General features: G+C 39.6%; 1 protein-coding gene and 2 long non-coding RNA genes across 11 annotated transcripts in view; 2 read left to right on the top strand and 1 right to left on the bottom strand.

Annotated features, from left to right (window-relative positions):
- Positions 1 to 18,620, bottom strand: part of LOC122826423 (SLIT-ROBO Rho GTPase-activating protein 1-like) — a 36,539-nt gene that overhangs the window by 4,613 nt on the left and 13,306 nt on the right. The window contains exons 9-22 of one of the 4 annotated variants that reach the window (XM_044108251.1): positions 17,560 to 17,781; positions 17,250 to 17,351; positions 8,229 to 8,426; positions 7,384 to 7,468; positions 7,274 to 7,301; positions 7,105 to 7,138; positions 6,445 to 6,505; positions 5,894 to 5,971; positions 5,670 to 5,804; positions 4,933 to 5,038; positions 4,295 to 4,519; positions 2,802 to 2,881; positions 2,149 to 2,353; positions 212 to 343 (exon numbers count right to left, since the gene is read on the bottom strand). In XM_044108251.1, coding sequence (XP_043964186.1) covers positions 212 to 343; positions 2,149 to 2,353; positions 2,802 to 2,881; positions 4,295 to 4,519; positions 4,933 to 5,038; positions 5,670 to 5,804; positions 5,894 to 5,971; positions 6,445 to 6,505; positions 7,105 to 7,138; positions 7,274 to 7,301; positions 7,384 to 7,468; positions 8,229 to 8,426; positions 17,250 to 17,351; positions 17,560 to 17,781 — 1,691 coding nt within the window. The remainder of the gene's footprint in view (positions 1 to 211; positions 344 to 2,148; positions 2,354 to 2,801; positions 2,882 to 4,294; positions 4,520 to 4,932; positions 5,039 to 5,669; positions 5,805 to 5,893; positions 5,972 to 6,444; positions 6,506 to 7,104; positions 7,139 to 7,273; positions 7,302 to 7,383; positions 7,469 to 8,228; positions 8,427 to 17,249; positions 17,352 to 17,559; positions 17,782 to 18,620) is intronic. The other 3 variants (XM_044108253.1, XM_044108252.1, XM_044108255.1) reach the window with 3 other exon arrangements.
- On the top strand, positions 2,876 to 8,314 carry LOC122826427. Of its 6 annotated transcripts, none has more exons than XR_006369799.1 (5): positions 2,876 to 3,037; positions 4,857 to 4,952; positions 5,028 to 5,199; positions 5,882 to 6,019; positions 8,176 to 8,314. It is a non-coding gene; the product is annotated as an uncharacterized LOC122826427 (long non-coding RNA). The 6 variants fall into 6 exon arrangements; XR_006369798.1 differs by having other exon boundaries at positions 2,876 to 3,040; positions 5,045 to 5,199; XR_006369797.1 differs by having other exon boundaries at positions 2,876 to 3,040; positions 5,028 to 5,114; positions 5,908 to 6,019.
- The window catches only part of LOC122826426, a 30,439-nt gene continuing 20,149 nt past the window's right edge, over positions 8,331 to 18,620 (top strand). Inside the window, exons 1-3 of the long non-coding RNA XR_006369792.1 lie at positions 8,331 to 8,448; positions 17,271 to 17,405; positions 17,591 to 17,730. This is a non-coding gene — a long non-coding RNA (uncharacterized LOC122826426). The remainder of the gene's footprint in view (positions 8,449 to 17,270; positions 17,406 to 17,590; positions 17,731 to 18,620) is intronic.

Here is an 18,620-nt window from a genome sequence, read left to right as displayed (position 1 = left end):
CTTTTTGAAAAAGAAAAAAAGAAAATAAAATTCTGTCAATTATTTTTTGAAAAAGGAACCAAGAAAAAAAGTTGCATCTGGTATGAAAAACATCTGAGTTTTTATTTTAAGCCGGATCCTCCGGCCCATTTCATAAATAATAATTCTTCCTTAAGCCCTGAGATCTGCAGGTGTTCACAGGTGAGACAGGAAGCGGGTTTCAGTGTCGGACCTGTTGAAGTTCTCCGGCGGTCTGATGTCGGTCGGGGAGCTCAGCTCGCTGCGGGACCGCTTGTCCTCGGTGCTGCTGCTGCCGCCGTCGCTGTCGGCTTTCTGGCTGAGCGTATCGGACATGGCGTCCGCCCTAAAGACACAGAGCACGACTCAGTCGGGACAAATCGCTGCCGAGGCAACAAAACGCTCCGATCATCAATGAAGTGATCAATAGCAGAGAGGCTAGAGACTCCCTGAGTCCAATTAGTCTGTTAATCAACAGGAAGAAGATCCAGTTAGCAACAAATCCACTGAAATCCATCAGAGCAGATCATCAAGTAATCACACACTAATTACTGTTTTACTGTAAGACAGGCTGGAAAGAAAAACATTAAAATAAAAGATTAATAATAATTATTAAACAGAAAAAGCATGTAAAAAACAGAGTTGATGCAAACATTTCAACAATAATAATATTAATACTAGTAAACCTAAATTAGAACATTAATAACATTAATAATTTTTTTATTGATTTTTTAAACTTTGATTATTTCCATATTTTGAAAAATAAACATGTAAGACTTTAATAAAACTAACAAAGAAAATGAGTAGTTAATTAGTATTAGATTTACTGTATTGTCATTGCACAAAGACAAAACAGTGAATTTAACAAAATGTCAATTTTAGATTCAATTTTAATGTTAATAAATTTTACAAATGTATTTTTTTTTATAATTTCTGGTTCAAAAAACTTTATCTACGTAATTTAGGAACTTCAGAGGAAAAAATAAAACAAATTAAGTAAAAAAGGAAAAAAAATCTAATTAATTTAAAATAAATTAGTTATATTAAAATAATATACGTAACAAAATAAAATATATTAATGTTGCTTGAATTTAATATGAAAATGTTTCAAAATTTTAATCAAAGGAAAGATTAAGTTTAACTGAAAAAATGAGAATTAATGGACTGAATTTAATAAGAAACAGATGAAGTCTGGAGTCAAAATAAAAAACAGATTAAATTCATCAGGAGAAATAAATTAAAATTTTATAGATTTGTTGTGAAAATAGAATAAATTTATTCAAAAAATTAAACAATATTGAAATGAAAAAAATGAAAAGAAATCAGATGAAAAATATTAAAACAAAACAAATTATACGGAATAAAATACATCAGTAGATTAACTAAAATAAGATACAATTACATAGCACAGTTATTTAATAAAACTAAAACATGGCATGTATATTATGTTTCTGATGTATTTTGAACTTGCATTCATATGTTGAAATATGTGTTATGGTTCCTCAGTTTATTACATCTACACAAAAAAATGCAAAAAAGAAAAACATGAAATGTGACACATTAATTTTGTTATGCTAATCATCAATATTTAGAGTATTCTTTAGGTCAGATGTGTCAAACTCAAGGCCCGGGGGCCAAATTTGGCCCCACATATTTTTTTTTATGGCCCTCTAGACTCTAGACAGGCACATAAATAAATGTGCCTAAATATTAATTTATCAATTAAAGCGTTTTTTTCTGCCAGATTACATCAACATGAAAAAAGTTTAATGTTGTTTAACTTTAAGAAGGATTCATAAAATGCAGAAAAATCTATTTATTCATATTTTAACAGTTTAATTTGTAGGTTTATTGATAAATTTTGCCATAACTAGTTCTTTGAGTTTATTCATGATCTTGATATGGCCTAAAATAAAAATGAGTTCCACAGCCCTGCTGTAGGTAATGGCTGTAAGATATGAAAAAATATATATTCTAAAATATTCAAAATGTTAGTTTTACAGTTTAATAATAATAGAAATAACAACAGATATGTTTTGAAATGTGAATAAATTATTCAATCAACTGAAATTACATGTAAAAAAAAAAATCTGTTTTTGAGTTCTAAAGCATTATTAAGAAGTGATATTGTAATATCGGACGTGTACAAACCATTTGGGACTGTTCACTCGCCTGTCCTTCACCACGATGTACTGATGAGGCACCAGGCCGCGGCTGCCGTTCAGCCGGCCCTCCCACCAGTCATGCGACGCGCGCTGGAACAGCTGCAGCGACGTGCCCTTCTTGAAGGACAGCTCACGACCGGACCGGCCCACGTAGTCGAACCGGGCCACCGCCTCCACGGCCTCGCCCTCTGCTGGAGAGAGACCAGGAGGTGAGGCCGGCGGCATTCCAACAAGATGGAGGGCTGCCGAGCGGGAGTTGAGAACGAGGGAATGTGGCGTCTCCATGGCTGCTGTTACCACGGCAACCATTTCTCCACGAGGAGATAAAAAGATGGGTGTGTAGTGCTGCGTTCCAGTTGTCCTCTGGACTTGGAAATTCCGACTTCCCAGTCTGAGAAAAATTAACTCTTAAGTCTGATTTTCTACTGGGAAACTGAGAGCAACTTTGACTACCCCCAGTTACGACTCAGAAGGCCGGTTTTGCGTTTCAACATGGCCGCTCCTCGCGTAAAGAGTTGCAAATATTCATAAGCGTCGTTCCGTTTAAGTTCCGAATTCTTAACTAGAACGCTGTTACTTAGAGTTTAACTTCCCAGGCAACTGAAACGCAGTGTGTGAAGGTCAGGGGTCAGCGCGTACCCTCGTCGCTGGTCTGGGTCTCGGTACCGGCGTCCGGCTCGGTCTCCTCCAAGGCTCCAGGCTCGCTGAACGGACTCTCGCTGCAAGGAGATGAAGAGAAGGGAGCGAAGCAGATCAGGCAGCGAAGCAGACTGACAAACCGTCCATTCAGCGCGGGAACAAAGGGAGGAGGACGCGTGCACAGCAGGAGGCGAGGCGCTCTACAGAACCCGACAGGATGTCAGGATTTACTCAAGGTGGTGAGGAAGAGAAACACTCGTTCCTGCCAAAGCAGCTGACAAGTAACATCTCTGTCGCCCTCACGGCATCTTAAGTGGATCTCCCCAGCACTGTTTCCATAACATCCTATTTTATATGTTAGGAAGTAAATCTGGACAATAAATCATTAACAATATATATATATATCGCGATAGATACGTGGTTAATATTAATAGAAAATACGTCCGATAGAATGTTAAAAAATTTCACTGCACTCCCATCCCGAACCGCACAGCATTCTGGGGGATGTAGGCTTAATGCCCAGTTTAGGCAGCAAGATTTTTTATGTCCCAACCAATTTCCCCTTTCCAAAAATCTTAAAGACGTCATGATTATCGAGATAGCTCTAAATATAAACTTAAGACATATCCCTTGCGTATGCTGGGTGTTTAGAGTGTCTGGTCCGCTCTAAAGGGCGTCGGGTGTCCACAAAATACCGCCATTGCTGAACATTGGTGAGTGGAACTTGTTCGTGTTTGGCTCGATACTACAAACTGTAGGACCAAACCTGTTATATCCAACATTTCTTATCGTCATTTGTGTGTTCAGGTTTCGAAAATCGACCGACAATTAAAAGATCTTGCCCTTTGAACCAGGTTTTAGCTGTTTAACCTCTGACGGGCCTAGCTAAGTCGTCCTTTGGTTACCTAGCAACAACCTGTTGAGTGAAGGGAGAAAATGAGACTGGATGAACCAGGAAAGGTCACGTCACCAGTTTGTCAGTATTTCAGATATTTAAAGGAAAAAAAAGAAATAATTAATATTGACTGATATGAAACCCTTTTGTTAAGTTGCAGAATTATCGAGGCCTGTCGCAGCAATACATTTCTCTAAACAATAAATTGTCCCAGTAAATACTGCAATAAACGATAATACTTTTTGAAAATTAACATTTAACATTTTGAGAGTTTCAAGTCATATGTAGCTAATGACACAATAATGTAACTTACCCTCTGAAAGATCAATAAAAACTTAAATTTTCTAAAGTAAAATTGGAACTGGAAGATATTACAAACACCCAAAATGAAACAAAGGCCAAAACAATAAATAAAATGGGGGAGGAGGGAATCACAGTTACAACAGAAACCATAAATAAAATGGACTATGATGTTTCTGTAAACAACATTGCCCTTCGAGATTTATCAATTTCAAAATGGAAATTGGAGAACTCATCTACTTTGAGGTTAATGTGAATAGAAAAGGAAACATTAAATAAAATGTGAGGCCGGTCTCACCAGTACTGGTCGCCGGTCATGCACTTCTCATAAACCGGGCCTGGAAGCTCCTTGATGTCAGGAAAGATGTTGTCGTGGTGCAGGATGACCGTTTTGATGACCTCATTGACATGCGCCTGGCAGGCCACCTGGTCCAGCGTGTCGGGCGTCGGCAGGAGGGTGGGGCCGAACACGATGGCCAGGTTCCCGGCGTCCATCATGTTCTCATCGTTGTACTGGGAGAGGCTGGCGGAGCACGGAGGAAGATTTGGTCACTTGAGTCAGAAGTATTGGCGCCAATTCATAAGTTTCTGAATTAAAACAACCATTTGTTCATTTCCACAAGCTAATAAATACAAAGGTTCACTGTGCCTTTAAATAATAACAAAAACAGATTGATAATTGTTTTTAAATGTGAAGCATTGTCTATTTTTATATCTTTGAGCTGACACACTGACACACTCCTGAATGCCTTTCGTCTTCAACAAAACCCCAATTAATGCAGCAGGAACATCACACCTGCGTGTCACACTTTCTGCCTCTCCATCCCTCGCTGTGCTTTCGTTCTATATTTATCTGAGAGGCGGCAGAACCAAACTGACGACTAGCGAGGCCTGTGTTCTCTCTCTGAGGGGAAGAATGAGGCGGCAGACACTCACTGGTTGAGGAAGGCGAACAGGTAGCGCATCACCACCAGCGTGGCCCTCGGGACGCCCAGCAGGATCTTCCTGATGCACTGAGCTCTCTCATACAGGTTTTCCATCCCTGCAGCAGGAAACAGAGAGACGTTTCCAGGCTTCATTTGACGGGACAAACTTCAGAGACAAACGGACATCAGACGGTTAAACTCCCTCAATTTTCCTCCAGTTTTGCTCAAAAACAGAGTTTGAGTGTTCAGTGAGAATGATGTCAGTGCATATATTTTGGTAAGCAAACAGTAATTTATGTTGTGTGCATTTAAATCACAAACATTCACTCAATACGTATTCTGGCTTATGCACTTTACTCTGATAAACTTTTGCTGTACTTGCTTTATTCCTGCTCCTCATGTATGGAAACCCAGAATGATCAAAAACAGCCAACATTTTATGTGCGTTTCCGATTAAAATATGTTTATAACATGCTAACAGCTGTCTTCACAACTTAAAGGTAATCTATTATGCTTCCTTGAACAGTTTAGGAGAAGTTTCTGGGCTATATGAAACATGTTCATTACATTTTGTTGCACAAAATCATTCTTAGATAATGAGATTTTAGCTGTTTGAAACAATATCTGACAGTTTGGAAAAGCTTTTATTTGGCACTGCAAACGGGAAACAAAGGGGACGAAATGTCGAGGGAAGCGGAGGGTCTGCGCCGGAGGTAAACGCATTCAGGCGGCGCCGTCGGTACTCACGGACGCAGGAAATGAGGTCGTTGAACCTGTCCTTTGGAAACAGAGGGTTCTCCAAACCCCTGAAGTACAGCTTCAACACCCCGGCCACAGAGTTGATGTCGTGGTTGCTCTCCTCGTCTATGAGTGGGTCGTTACCTGGGCAACCAGCAGAAGCGCCGTTATCGCCTGACAGTTTTGCTGCTTACCAGTCATGTGACCCTCTGACCTCACAGGTGACCTCTCACCTCTCTCGAAGCAGTTCTTGATGTCGTTGACCTCGACCTGCGAGCCTGAAACCCGGAAGATGCCCTGATGCTGAAGACCTGAGAAAAACATCTGGGTTTGACTGGAAGCTGCAGTCAGTTTGACATGTAAGTCTATAAAATAAACATCAGGGGGTTTAAAGTGCGGTTCGGGGGCCATTTTCAGCCCTTGGAATGTTTTCTGTGGCCCAGCCACCATAATTAAAGGCACAAGAAATTGGTGCAGATGAACATTATTTGTAATTTTTCCAAAATGGGAATTGTTACGTAAAACATTTTTATTTTTCTTTAGCCTCGTTCACAAACATCATCTGTTTTTACTTAGAAAAAAGACTTTGCACACCCGTTGATTTAACTCAACAAAATACAGCAAACATAAAAAAAAAAAAAAAAACATTTCCAGGCCAAAAAAACAACAGTCTACTTAGAAAAAAATGGTGATTGATAAAAAATCATATAAACTGAGTATTGAAGTCACAACCAAATAAATGTGAAAAGAAAAAAAAACATCCAAGCTAAAAATTGAGACGTACCGTGTAGATTAATGTAGCGGATGCAGCTTTCCACTAGCAGTGGTATGGCTTTAGTTGAATCCTATCAACACACCAAGAGAGCAACTTAGAGAAAAACGTTTGCTTTCAATTAATTTAAATAAGAATACAGCAAAAGTACAAAAACCACATTCTTTAAACGGGAGAAGAAGTCATCCAATCAGAGAGAAGAAAGTTTAATAGTTATGCTGTTGTAGATATAAAATTATTTCATTTAAAAACTATAATTAAAAAGTTTTATTTTGCTACAATGTTTTTCTTTCACGTAATTTTTTTTACTTACTTTAAGATTGTATCCTTTGATAAAGACTAAAATTTTATGTTTTTTAATGTTTATTAACCTCAGTTGAGACTAGATAAGTGCTGAAAGCTTTGGGTAGCTTTAAAACCAAAGAAAGGTTTCACATAGCGCAGCGTCAAAGCTAATGCTAACACGTACTTTAGTCTGTATGCCGATGACACTCTCCTTCATGTTTACATTTTTAATTTAGATAGCCGTTGCCTAAACAAGAGATATTGTGATTAAACTGTTGAAATGGGCAGTTTAAATGTTTTTTAAGGAATTCGCAAATGTTTTAGCTAATCACAGAAGATTACCAGCAAAAACTGATTGACCCCTGACCCCTGACCCCCGGTGTCTACCTGGTGCTTGCTATGGGAGTTCTTCCGCCCACGACTACGATGAGCAGCAAAAGGAGGAAGAAATGAAGAGAAAGAGGAGTTTCTCAGAGTTCACAGTAAAGTGGTGAAAGAAGCAAGATTGGTTATTAGCCTGAAGAGAAAATGAGCGTGAAATGAGAAAAAGCCTCACCTGGTAGTCAGTAATTCAGATTTATATCCTGCAACAGGAAGAACAGAGAACATTTAAAATTTAAAGCATGCAGATTATCGTGTGTAAGCCCTGAAAGACGTGGTTCTTACCCTCAGCTAAGGCTTTCTTTAATATGTCATGTTTGGCCTGGAGTTTGGAGATCAGATTGCTTCCCTCTAAATACTCGCGAAACTTCTGAGGATGGAAGAAGAGACACAGAGCTTTATTTATCCCAGAGAAATCTGCAGAGTTTCTGCTGAAATAAAGCAGATACAGTGATTCACTGCATTATTTAAATTTGGACTATTGAGCCTAATAGTAAAAACAATGACATGTTTTCACCATGTTATTTATGCATTTATGAAAATTAATAAACCATTTGTATTTGGTTCAATGCTAAATACTTAGCTCAAAACTAAACATTAACCTAGCATCTAAAATATTAAGATTACTAGTTAAATATTAACCTAGAAAGCTAAATGTTCAGATTCTTAGATAAATATTGCTAATATTTAGCAAGTATTAGCAATATTTGCTTGCTAATATTTTTAGCAAGTGAAAATATTTAGCTCCAAATTAAATATTAACCTACCAGTCTAAATAAATCTAAATTTAATCTTGCTTTCATTTCCTAGTTCTGACTTTAGTTTCAGAATTTTGACTTTTTTTTCCTTAATCTCAGAATTGTGACTTTAACTGGCCATGTAAAATAATCTCTAAAATCCATCCTGTTCCTCCAGTAAGTTCTGCTACACATCTTTGTCAATGCAGCAGATTAAGGTGTAATTTTCTTTTCACAATCTTAAAAATCCATGATAATCCCAACTGACGTGACACAGGAAACATGTCTGATTTATAATCTGTAAGATGAACGATGTTTTTTGTCCGCTGTGTTTCTCCAGTGAATGTAAATGAGACTCGGAGTCTTCGCTTCGCTTCGCTGCCGTTTCCTCACATTGAAGTAGAAAAGCTCCGTCTCCTGCTGGTTGGCTCGTCTCTTGGCCAGACTGGGTTTGTTCAGGTAGCCGTCCGACACGCTGGACTTGACCGACTCGGAGGACGGGCTGTGGGTGAAGCTCTGCGACACGTCGCAGTCGTCCAGCACCGTCATGTCCTGCAGCGTGGTCAGAGTCGCTCCCCAGGTCTTCTTCACCTGAAGGAAACACATTTTAAAGGTGCTGCACTTTGACTTCCCTGTCAACCACAAACTTTAATGTGTTTAACTGGGTTTTTATGTGATAGACCAGAAAATGAGACGCTAATCTGTTAATTAAAAGATCTGAAAAGTGTGGAGTGAGTATATATTCAGCCTTCCTGAGTAAATCAAAGAGTGCAAACTACAGACTGAAATTTCTGCCTATTCTTTCATGTGGAAAATCTCAAGAATGGCCTGACTGAATGGAAAGCAAGTCCTGATGGACTAGATTCTTAGTTGGATTCACGTCTGAACTTTGACTAGGCCATCCTGACACATTCCATTCGTTCAGGGTTGTTGTCCTGCTGGGTGGTGGATGTCCAACCCAGACTCAACAGTTTTGGCTTGTGGTGTGCTTGAGTTGTCTCCAGACTTTCAGGATTTTAATTTGGATTTTTTTTCTGCTCGTTTTCAATCCATTTAATCTCAGAAAGTAAAATTTTGTTGCTTGTTCATCCATCAAACTGCTGTAGATCTCAACATAAGGGATGAACCGGGACATTTACGACTTAAATGAAAACATAAAACCCAATTAGGGGATTTAATTCTTTACACACTCTTCATATGCAGAGTGTGTTTGTATTTACAGCGTGTGACGGCTGGTTTTATGGGCCTGTGATGGTCGGGGCGTGGTTGTGTGTGTGCTGGGAGCTGCTGAGACGTGCAGATGCTGCTCATTAATCCCGACTCCTTCAGCATTTTTATGCCCTTCAGGCCGAGTTAACAGCTGCCCTCTGCGCTACACGACAGCAGGGACACAGACTGCTGCAGCAGCCAGTCGCTCTGCTTTACTTTGGGACGCTACAGCTGCTACATTATCACCCAATTAAAACTGTATAAATTACCACAACTAAAGAAGTTCTGACGCAGAAACACATGAGATCTCAGGGCTTTTCACCCAGTTTAGTGTTTTTATTTCACACTTTGAGCAAACAGCTGGAAAAATGCTCTGCAGGATTCATAGTCTCAACATAAATCCACTTATTTTCTGATGTGTTTGCAGGTCAAAAGACCTAATCTGTTTGGATAAAAGTTGCAGGATTGTTCATCTGCAGCTCTGCGTAGTTTGGGAGCCATTTCTAAAGTTACAACCAAAAATTTGGATTATTTAGTCTAACATAAAAAAACAGTCATATTTTAACCATGTTAATTTATTTATAAACCTAATTTAAGCTACATATTTAGCTCCAAACTAAATATTTAGTTAGCAAGCCAAATTAGTATAATAGAAACTACATATTTAATTAGCTAAACATTAAGTTTAGAAATTATTGAAGTTAAATATTTAGCTGACTAAATATCTACCTAATATTTAGTTTGCACACTAAATATTAGGTTAGGAAGCTAAATGTTAAGCTCCAATTTACATGTTTAGTTTAAAAACTACATATTTATTTAGGGAAGTGTTTAGTTTCTAACATGTTGATGCTAAATAGTTAGCCTGCTAACTACATATTTAGTAGATAATATTTAGCTGGCAGAAAAAGCAAAATTTATCAGTATTTAGCTTGGTAACTAAATATGTTGTATTTAGTTAACTAAATATTCAGCTCACAAACTGTTTAGTTAGCAAGCTAAACATTTAGTTAGAAACTACATATTTAGTTTAAAAACTAAATATTTTGTTAGCTACATATTTAGTCTGAATCTAATTGAAACTTTATATATTTTATCTACAGATATTCTATAATAGATCTTTTTATAAAATAACTTTAAAGAGTTCCTTTATTGGGGCCTGCCCATAGCAATGCATAAGGAGAGCAGTGACTGACTTGCGAAGCAAGTCAGTCACTGCCTCCATGCATTGCATGGCAGGCACCTATTGTTCTACACCCAATAGAATGTCTCTTTATTGGGGCCTGCCCCATAGCAATGCATAAGGAGAGCAGTGACTGACTTGCGAAGCAAGTCAGTCACTGCCTCCATGCATTGCATGGGCAGGAACCTATTGTTCTACACCCAATAGAATGTCTCTTTATTATTGGGGCCTGCCCCATAGCAATGCATAAGGAGAGCAGTGACTGACTTGCGAAGCAAGTCAGTCACTGCCTCCATGCATTGCATGGCAGGCACCTATTGTTCTACACCCAATAGAACGCCTCTTTATTCTTAACTTCTTCTTCCGTCAACCGGAATGCGGCTCGCACCGCTGCGAGCCCACCCACAAAAGTGGTATCAAAACGTGCGGCCCGTTCCCGGCAGGTGTGCTATTATTTTTATAAGGAATCGGACTTAAGATGGCGAAGTAAAAAGCGAAAAACGAGCAAAATTTCCAACTGCCGAAACGCAGAGCATAACTGAAACCAACTGACGCTCCAGTAGAGTGAGAATTTAAGCAGATTTTTGACCCCAAAGCGATTTTGAAATCGCCGTCACGCCCACAAATATCGCCCGATTGGTATCAAACTCGGTCATGACATTGATACGCGTGCCTGCTCCGGTAAAATGTGTTCGATATTTCTCTAGCATTTACGGTTTTCTGTCAAGGTGCTTCAGAGTGAAATCATGGGACAGGGTAACTGACGCTCTCCCTGATTCACTTCCATGTATTTCTGAAAAGTTTCTGCACAATTTTTTGTCTCATCACTGCAATTACTGTGAATGAGGTAAAAATATGAATTGCGGTACTATCGGAGAAGACAAATAGCCCTCTCATACGCTTCAAACGGTTTTTGAATATGTATTACGGTTCCTGAACGGCAAAGGTTTGTTCGGAGTGCTTTTTCCATATTAATTGGCTGGGTGTCTCACAAAGATAGAATTTTTTCTCCCCCTTTCTGTCTCAAACACACATGACAGTAAGCAGCTGATCCATTACCATAGCAACGGAACACATGAGGCCAGAGCAGCTGATTCATGGGAGGACTCTCTGGAATGAGCTGGCCTTTATAACTACTTGTGTTTTGGGCATTTTATAACTGATTTTAACAAACCATTGTTACACAAAGGATTAATGTGTCAATTTTAAATAAAGCTTAATGGAAATTTCCCAATAAAAGCCCCAATATCTCTGTCAGGTGAGTGCAGCGCCGTAAGGCGCTGAAAAAATCTCTGCCTATATTATCTTTTCCTCTCAGGTTATGGCACTGGCTTGCGCAGCAAGCCAGTGCAATGGCATTAACCTTTGACCTAATGATAATAAATAGGACTATCAGAACACCATATCTGTAGTTCTAACTAACACTCAGTTAAAACAGAGCTTCCAATTAGAACTACTGGCTGTTTAGGCCAGTAAATAAGAGATTTAACTCAAACACTGTTAGCCATTGGATTAGTGTGGGCATTTAATATGAAGCTTATGTTTATATTTCAAAATAAAAGCCTTCTTATTTCCCTCAGGTTAATGCATCGCCGCAAGGCGATGCAATAATATTAGAATGCTTTATATTCTTCTCTCAGGTTAGGGATCTGCCTTGCGCAGCAAGGCAGATCATTAAGATAAGATTTTTACCTTAAATAAACTATTAGCTATTTTACTTACTTATTAGTCATTTTAAATATACTGAATGGAGTAAGTCAATTACAGAAAACATTCTAATGATACCCCACATGCTATTGGCAACACTTAGGTAAAGATGTGTTTGGCCTGCTTTGATCAGAAAAACTAACTGCTTCAAACTATTAGGATTCCATCTCTCCCTGTGTGTTTCATTCTCATGACAGTTGAGCTGCTCTTTAGAACTACAAAGACTGAAGGTTAGAACTACAACATGGTGGAACTGTCAGTTACTACAGAGGAGGACTGAGCTGGCCTTTAGAACTACTTGTGTTTTGAGCATTATAGAAACAATTTAACACATTCACTGTTACACATGGGATTAGATTGACCATTTCTTGTGATGCTTACTGAAAATTTCAAAATAAAAGCCTTGGCAATTTTTACATCATATATTTGCTCATTTTTGCTTGACGTGATTGGTTTATCAAAAGCACTCTTAGACACTGGATTAGTGTGGGCATTTAATATGAAGCTTACTGCAAATTTCAAAATAAAAGCCTCTATATGTCCCTCTGGACAGTGCACCGCCGGAGGCGGTGCAATGATATCATTCTGCATTATCTGGTTCTCTCAGGTTAGGGAGCTGCCTTGCGTAGCAAGGCAGTTCATTAGCATTAGCCATTTAGCTTAAATAAGCTATTACCTATTTTTCTTACTTATCTGCCATGTTTAGTATTCTGAAGGAATTAAGTAAATTACAGAGAATATTCTAATAATGTCCCACATGCTACTGAGAGCATTCACGCTAACATTAGCATTTTTGCTCATTTTAGCTAATACACTTACTTTATCATACTGAATGGTGCATGTCCAGTTTACTTAACATTCTTGTGATTCTATTGATTACATTGCAGCTTTCTTTAGCATTGATGCAAATTCTTAGCATCAGAACGCTGGGTCCAAACCGACGGGCACACTTTGGCAGGCCCCAGTTAAATTTCTTCAGGAATTTTCTAGTTATTTATTATTCTTCCGTCACCCGGAATGCGGCTCGCACCGCTGCGAGCCCACCCACAAAAGTGGTATCAAAACGTGCGGCCCGTTCCCGGCAGGTGTGCTATTATTTTTATAAGGAATCGGACTTACGATGGCGAAGTAAAAAGTGAAAAACGAGCAAAATTTCCAACTGCCGAAACGCAGAGCATAACTGACACCAACTGACGCTTTTTTAGAGTGAGAATTTAAGCAGATTTTTGACCCCAAAGCGATTTTGAAATCGCTGTCACGCCCACAAAAATCGCCCGATTGGTATCAAACTCGGTCATGACATTGATACGCGTGCCTGCTCCGGTAAAATGTGTTCGATATTTCTCTAGCATTTACGGTTTTCTGTCAAGGTGCTTCAGAGTGAAATTATGGGACAGGGTAACTGACGCTCTCCCTGATTCACTTCCATGTATTTCTGAAAAGTTTCTGCACAATTTTTTGTCTCATCACTGCAATTACTGTGAATGAGGTAAAAATATGAATTGCGGTACTATCGGAGAAGACAAATAGCTCTCTCATACGCTTCAAACGGTTTTCAAATATGTATTACGGTTCCTGAACGGCAAAGGTTTGTTCGGAGTGCTTTTTCCATATTAATTGGCTGGGTGTCTCACAAAGATAGAATTTTTTTCCCCTCTTTCTGTCTCTCACACAGACATGACAGTTAGCAGCTGATCCATTACCATAGCAACGGAACACATGAGGCCAGAGCAGCTGACTTATGGGAGGACACTCTGGAATGAGCTGGCCTTTAGAACTACTTGTGTTTTGGGCATTTTATAACTGATTTTTACAAACCATTGTTACACAAAGGATTAGTGTGTAATTTTTAAATAAAGCTTAATGGAAATTTCCCAATAAAAGCCCCAATATCTCTGTCAGGTGAGTGCAGCGCCGTAAGGCACTGGCTTGCGCAGCAAGCCAGTGCAATGGCATTAACCTTTGACCTAATGATAATAAATAGGACTATCAGAACACCATATCTGTAGTTCTAACTAACACTCAGTTAAAACAGAGCTTCCATTTAGAACTACTGGCTGTTTAGGCCAGTAAATAAGGAATTTAACCCAAACACTGTTAGGCATTGGATTAGTGTGAGCATTTAATATGAAGCTTATGTTTATTTTTCAAAATAAAAGCCTTCATATTGCCCTCAGGTTAATGCATCGCCGTAAGGCGATGCAATAATATTAGAATGCTTTATATTCTTCTCTCAGGTTAGGGATCTGCCTTGCGCAGCAAGGCAGATCATTAAGATAAGACTTTTACCTTAAATAAACTATTAGCTATTTTACTTACTTATTAGTCATTTTAAATATACTGAATGGAGTAAATCAATTACAGAAAACATCCTAATGATACCCCAAATGCTATTGGCAACACTTAGGTAAAGATATGTTTGGCCTGCTTTGATCAGAAAAACTAACTGCTTCAAACTATCAGGATTCCATCTCTCCCTGTGTGTTTCATTGTCATGACAGTTGAGCTGTTCTTTAGAACTACAAAGACTGAAGGTTAGAACTACAACATGGTGGAACTGTCAGTTACTACAGAGGAGGACTGAGCTGGCCTTTAGAACTACTTGTGTTTTGAGCATTATAGAACCGATTTAACACATTCACTGTTACACATGGGATTAGTTTGACCATTTCTTATGATGCTTACTGAAAATTTCAAAATAAAAGCCTTGGCAAATTTTACATCATATATTTGCTCATTTTTGCTTGACGTGATTGGTTTATCCAAAGCACTCTTAGACACTGGATTAGTGTGGGCATTTAATATGAAGCTTACTGCAAATTTCAAAATAAAAGCCTCAATATGCCCCTCTGAATAGTGCACCGCCATAGGCGATGCAATGATATCATTCTGCATTATCTGGTTCTCTCAGGTTAGGGAGCTGCCTTGCGTAGCAAGGCAGTTCATTAGCATTAGCCTTTTAGCTTAAATAAGCTATTACCTATTTTTCTTACTTATCTGCCATGTTTAGTATTCTGAAGGAATTAAGTAAATTACAGAGAACATTCTAATAATATCCCCCATGCTACAGAGAGCATTCACGCTAACATTAGCATATTTGCTCATTTTAGCTAATACACTTACTTTATCATACTGAATGGTGCATGTCCAGTTTACTTAACATTATTGTGATTCTATTGATTCTATTGATTACATTGCAGCTTTCTTTAGCATTGATGCTAATTCTTAGCATCACAACGCTGGGTCCAAACCGACGGGCACACTTTGGCAGGCCCCAGTTAAATTTCTTCAGGAATTTTCTAGTTTATTTATTTTTCTTCCGTCAACCGGAATGCGGCTCGTACCGCTGCGAGCCCACCCACAAAAGTGGTATCAAAACGTGCGGCTCGATCCCGGGAGGGGAGCTATTACTTTTGGTGGGATTTGGAGTTACCATGGCGACGTAAAAAGCAAAAAACGACCCCAAAATCACTAACGAGCTCACCAGGTGCAAGTCTCGTCGTCAAGGGGACGAGGCAACCAGTAAATCCTGAAAATACCCTATTTTTGAGGATTTTCTGTGTCATAACTTTATGTAGAAACGCCATTCAAACTTCATTTTGGTTATCGTTATCTCTTTTAAAGTGAAGACAGCACGTCAATATGTATTATGGTTTGTCCACAACTTCTTTCTAAGCGACCCAAAGTTTTTGATTTTTGGAAAAATCAGAGTGTGAAGGCCGCTCCGCTAGAGTGAGAGTCAGAGCGACATTTTGACCCCAAATCATTTTTTAACTCGCCCTCACGCTCACAAATATTGCATGATTGGTATCAAACTTGGTCATGACATTGATACGCGTGCCTGCTCCGGTCAAATGTTTTCAAAAATTATCTAGCGCTTACAGTTTTCTCTCCAGGTGCTTCAGAGCAAAGTCATGCGCCAGGGTAGCAGACGGATCTCACTGATTCACTTCCATGTATTTCTGATAAATTTCAGACCTTGGCACACACTTTTTTTATCTCATCGCTGTTAATACTGTGAGTGAGGTAGAGATATGAATGGCGGGACTATGTGAGACGACAAATAGCCCTCTCATATGCTTCAAACGGTTTTCGAATATGTATTACGGTTCCCGAACGGGAAACAGTTGTTTGCAAATCTTTTATTATTCAAACTGGCTGGCTCAAACAGAGAATTGTCTCCCCCTGGATGTCTCACTCACAGCTGGCAGAGAGGATTATTTACCATGGCAACGGAACCCAGAGCAGGGAGAGCTGCTGAGAGCAGGGAGAGCTGCTGAGAGCAGGGAGAGCTGCTGAGGACTACAAATACGCATCACTGTAGTTCTAACTAGTAGTTCAGTTAAAACAGAGGAGGACTGAGCTGGCCTTTAGAAAAACTTGCTGCTATGGGCTGTATATAACTAATTTAACCCTGTCACTGTTACACATGGGATGAGTCTAGCCCTTTGAAATGAAGCTTACTGAAAATTTCAAAATAAAAGCCCTTGAAAATTTTTACATCAGGTCATTGCTTTTTTGAGCGTTATATGACTGATTTAATCCAATGACTGTTACACATGGGATGACTTTGACCCTTTCAAATGAAGCTTAACAAAAATTTCAAAATAAAAGCCTTGGGAATTTTTACATCATGTAATTTTTTTTGGCTTTATGTGACTGGTTTATCCAAAGCACTCTTACACATTGGATTAGTGTGGGCATTTAATATGAAGCTTACTGCAAATTTCAAAATAAAAGCCTCAAAATGCCCCTCTGGACAGTGCACCGCCGGAGGCGGTGCAGTGATATCATTCTGCATTATCTGTTTATCCGAGGTTAGGGAACTGCCTTGCGTAGCAAGGCTGTTCATTAGCATTAGCCTTTTAGCTTAAATAAGCTATTTTCTATTTTTCAGACTTATTAGCCATGTTTAGTATACTTAATGGAGTAAGTAAATGACAGTAAACATTCTAATGATACCCCACATGCTACTGAAAGTATTTATGCTTACATTAGCATATTTGCTCATTTTAGCTAATACACTTACTTTATCATACTGAATGTTGCATGTCCAGCTTACTTAACATTCTTGTGATTCTCCACATGCTATTGATTACATTGCAGCTTTCTTTAGCATTGATGCTAATTCTTAGCATCACAACGCTGGGTCCAAACCGACGGGCACACTTTGGCAGGCCCCAGTTAAATTTCTTCAGGAATTTTCTAGTTGTAACTGATGTCTGGTTGTTAGTGGGAAGCCCGTCCAGTGGATGTTTATGTTTAGATAGATTTGAGATCTCTGACTGTCCTCTGATTGCATTTGTGTGTCTGACCTCTTCGTTCTCGATCTTCAGGGACGCCAGGCGGGTCTGGAGCTGAGTGAGGCGCAGCGACAGCTCAGCCTGGACCTGCGGCTGGGAGGCGATCTGGGTCGTCTGACAGGAAGCGAAACGTCACCAACACAAGAAGCAAAAACTGCAGATCCTCAGGTCAGAATCCTGATTCACTCTGGTTTACAGCTGCAGCAGCTATTTCTGTTCATTGCCAATTACGTCAGGATTTGTCCTCCATACATTACCAGATAAATACGTATAGAAAGAGATGAATCAGGAGTTTTGTTGTTATTTTTCCGGTTGAACTCACTGTGTCGCCCATGTGCGCCTGGAATCCGAAGCGCTGCGGTGGGCAGAAGGCAGTGGGGTAGAGGCCCAGCAGACGCTGCCTGTCGCGGGCCGGGTCCAGGTTCTCCACAGCCCCCTCCAGAACCTCCAGGCCCGCCCGCCTGGAGGCTTCAAGGCTCAGTTCGGCTGATAGGTAGGTCCTCAACGCCCGGCTCAGACTGGAGTGGTACCCTAAGTCACAGCACTGAGAAACAATCAAGACGAAGTTTTAAGAGTCCTGCAAACTCATTTTGGGAAAATCGTTCTGAATGTTTGAAGAAGACGCTGACTTCCTGTAACTTCCTTCTTAACGAAATGTGAACAAAAATGGAGGCGTCAAATTTTAGCAGTTGGAGGATTTTTATTTAGTCTTTGGCTAAAGACCACGAGTCATTTTTCACGCTAACGCTAGGCTAACACATTTATTTTGGTTGTATTTACCCAGAATGCTCTGCACTGTTGTCCACTTCCTGTTTTTGGAGCGGTCTCCGGTCCGCTTGGTGTTCACATATGCATTCAAACTGAACCAGAGTTCACTTCATCCAAACCCAGACTGAGTTTTGTAGGCAAACCAGAGTTTCCCAAACAAACCGGACTTTAAGGCAAATGGACTGGAGTTCGATTAAAGGGCCAGTATTCTGTGTTTTCCAGGCACAAAGAGCCATTTTATGACATAATCAAGTAACTATGTTTCCTCCACTTGTTGTAAAAGTACCATAAAGGTAATTTGACTTACTGAACACCTTGAAATTGGGCCTCTGTCTTTAAAAACTCCTGCTCTTTCTGAAACTCCACCTCCAGGAAGTCATCCCAACATGGCTCCTGCATTAACCCTTTAACGGCGTTTTTACCAGCATTCCTCTCAGCAGCAGCTCCTATAATAAGCTCAGCAGCGTTCGCTAATTGCTGCTGGCTAGTCTGAAGGAGCTGAGTGGGGGAGGAGCTGTGTTTCGAAGGCGGGGCTAGATCCACCCAGGCGTTTTGCAGCTGAATGGTTGCCATGGAGATTAAAGGATTTCTCAAACAGGCATTAAAGAATCAAGT

This window comes from Gambusia affinis, linkage group LG23, assembly GCF_019740435.1.
Source record: "Gambusia affinis linkage group LG23, SWU_Gaff_1.0, whole genome shotgun sequence".
NCBI lineage: Eukaryota > Metazoa > Chordata > Actinopteri > Cyprinodontiformes > Poeciliidae > Gambusia > Gambusia affinis.
The sequence above is the reverse complement of the archived record's forward strand: the minus strand, read 5'-3'. Positions and strand labels throughout refer to the sequence as shown.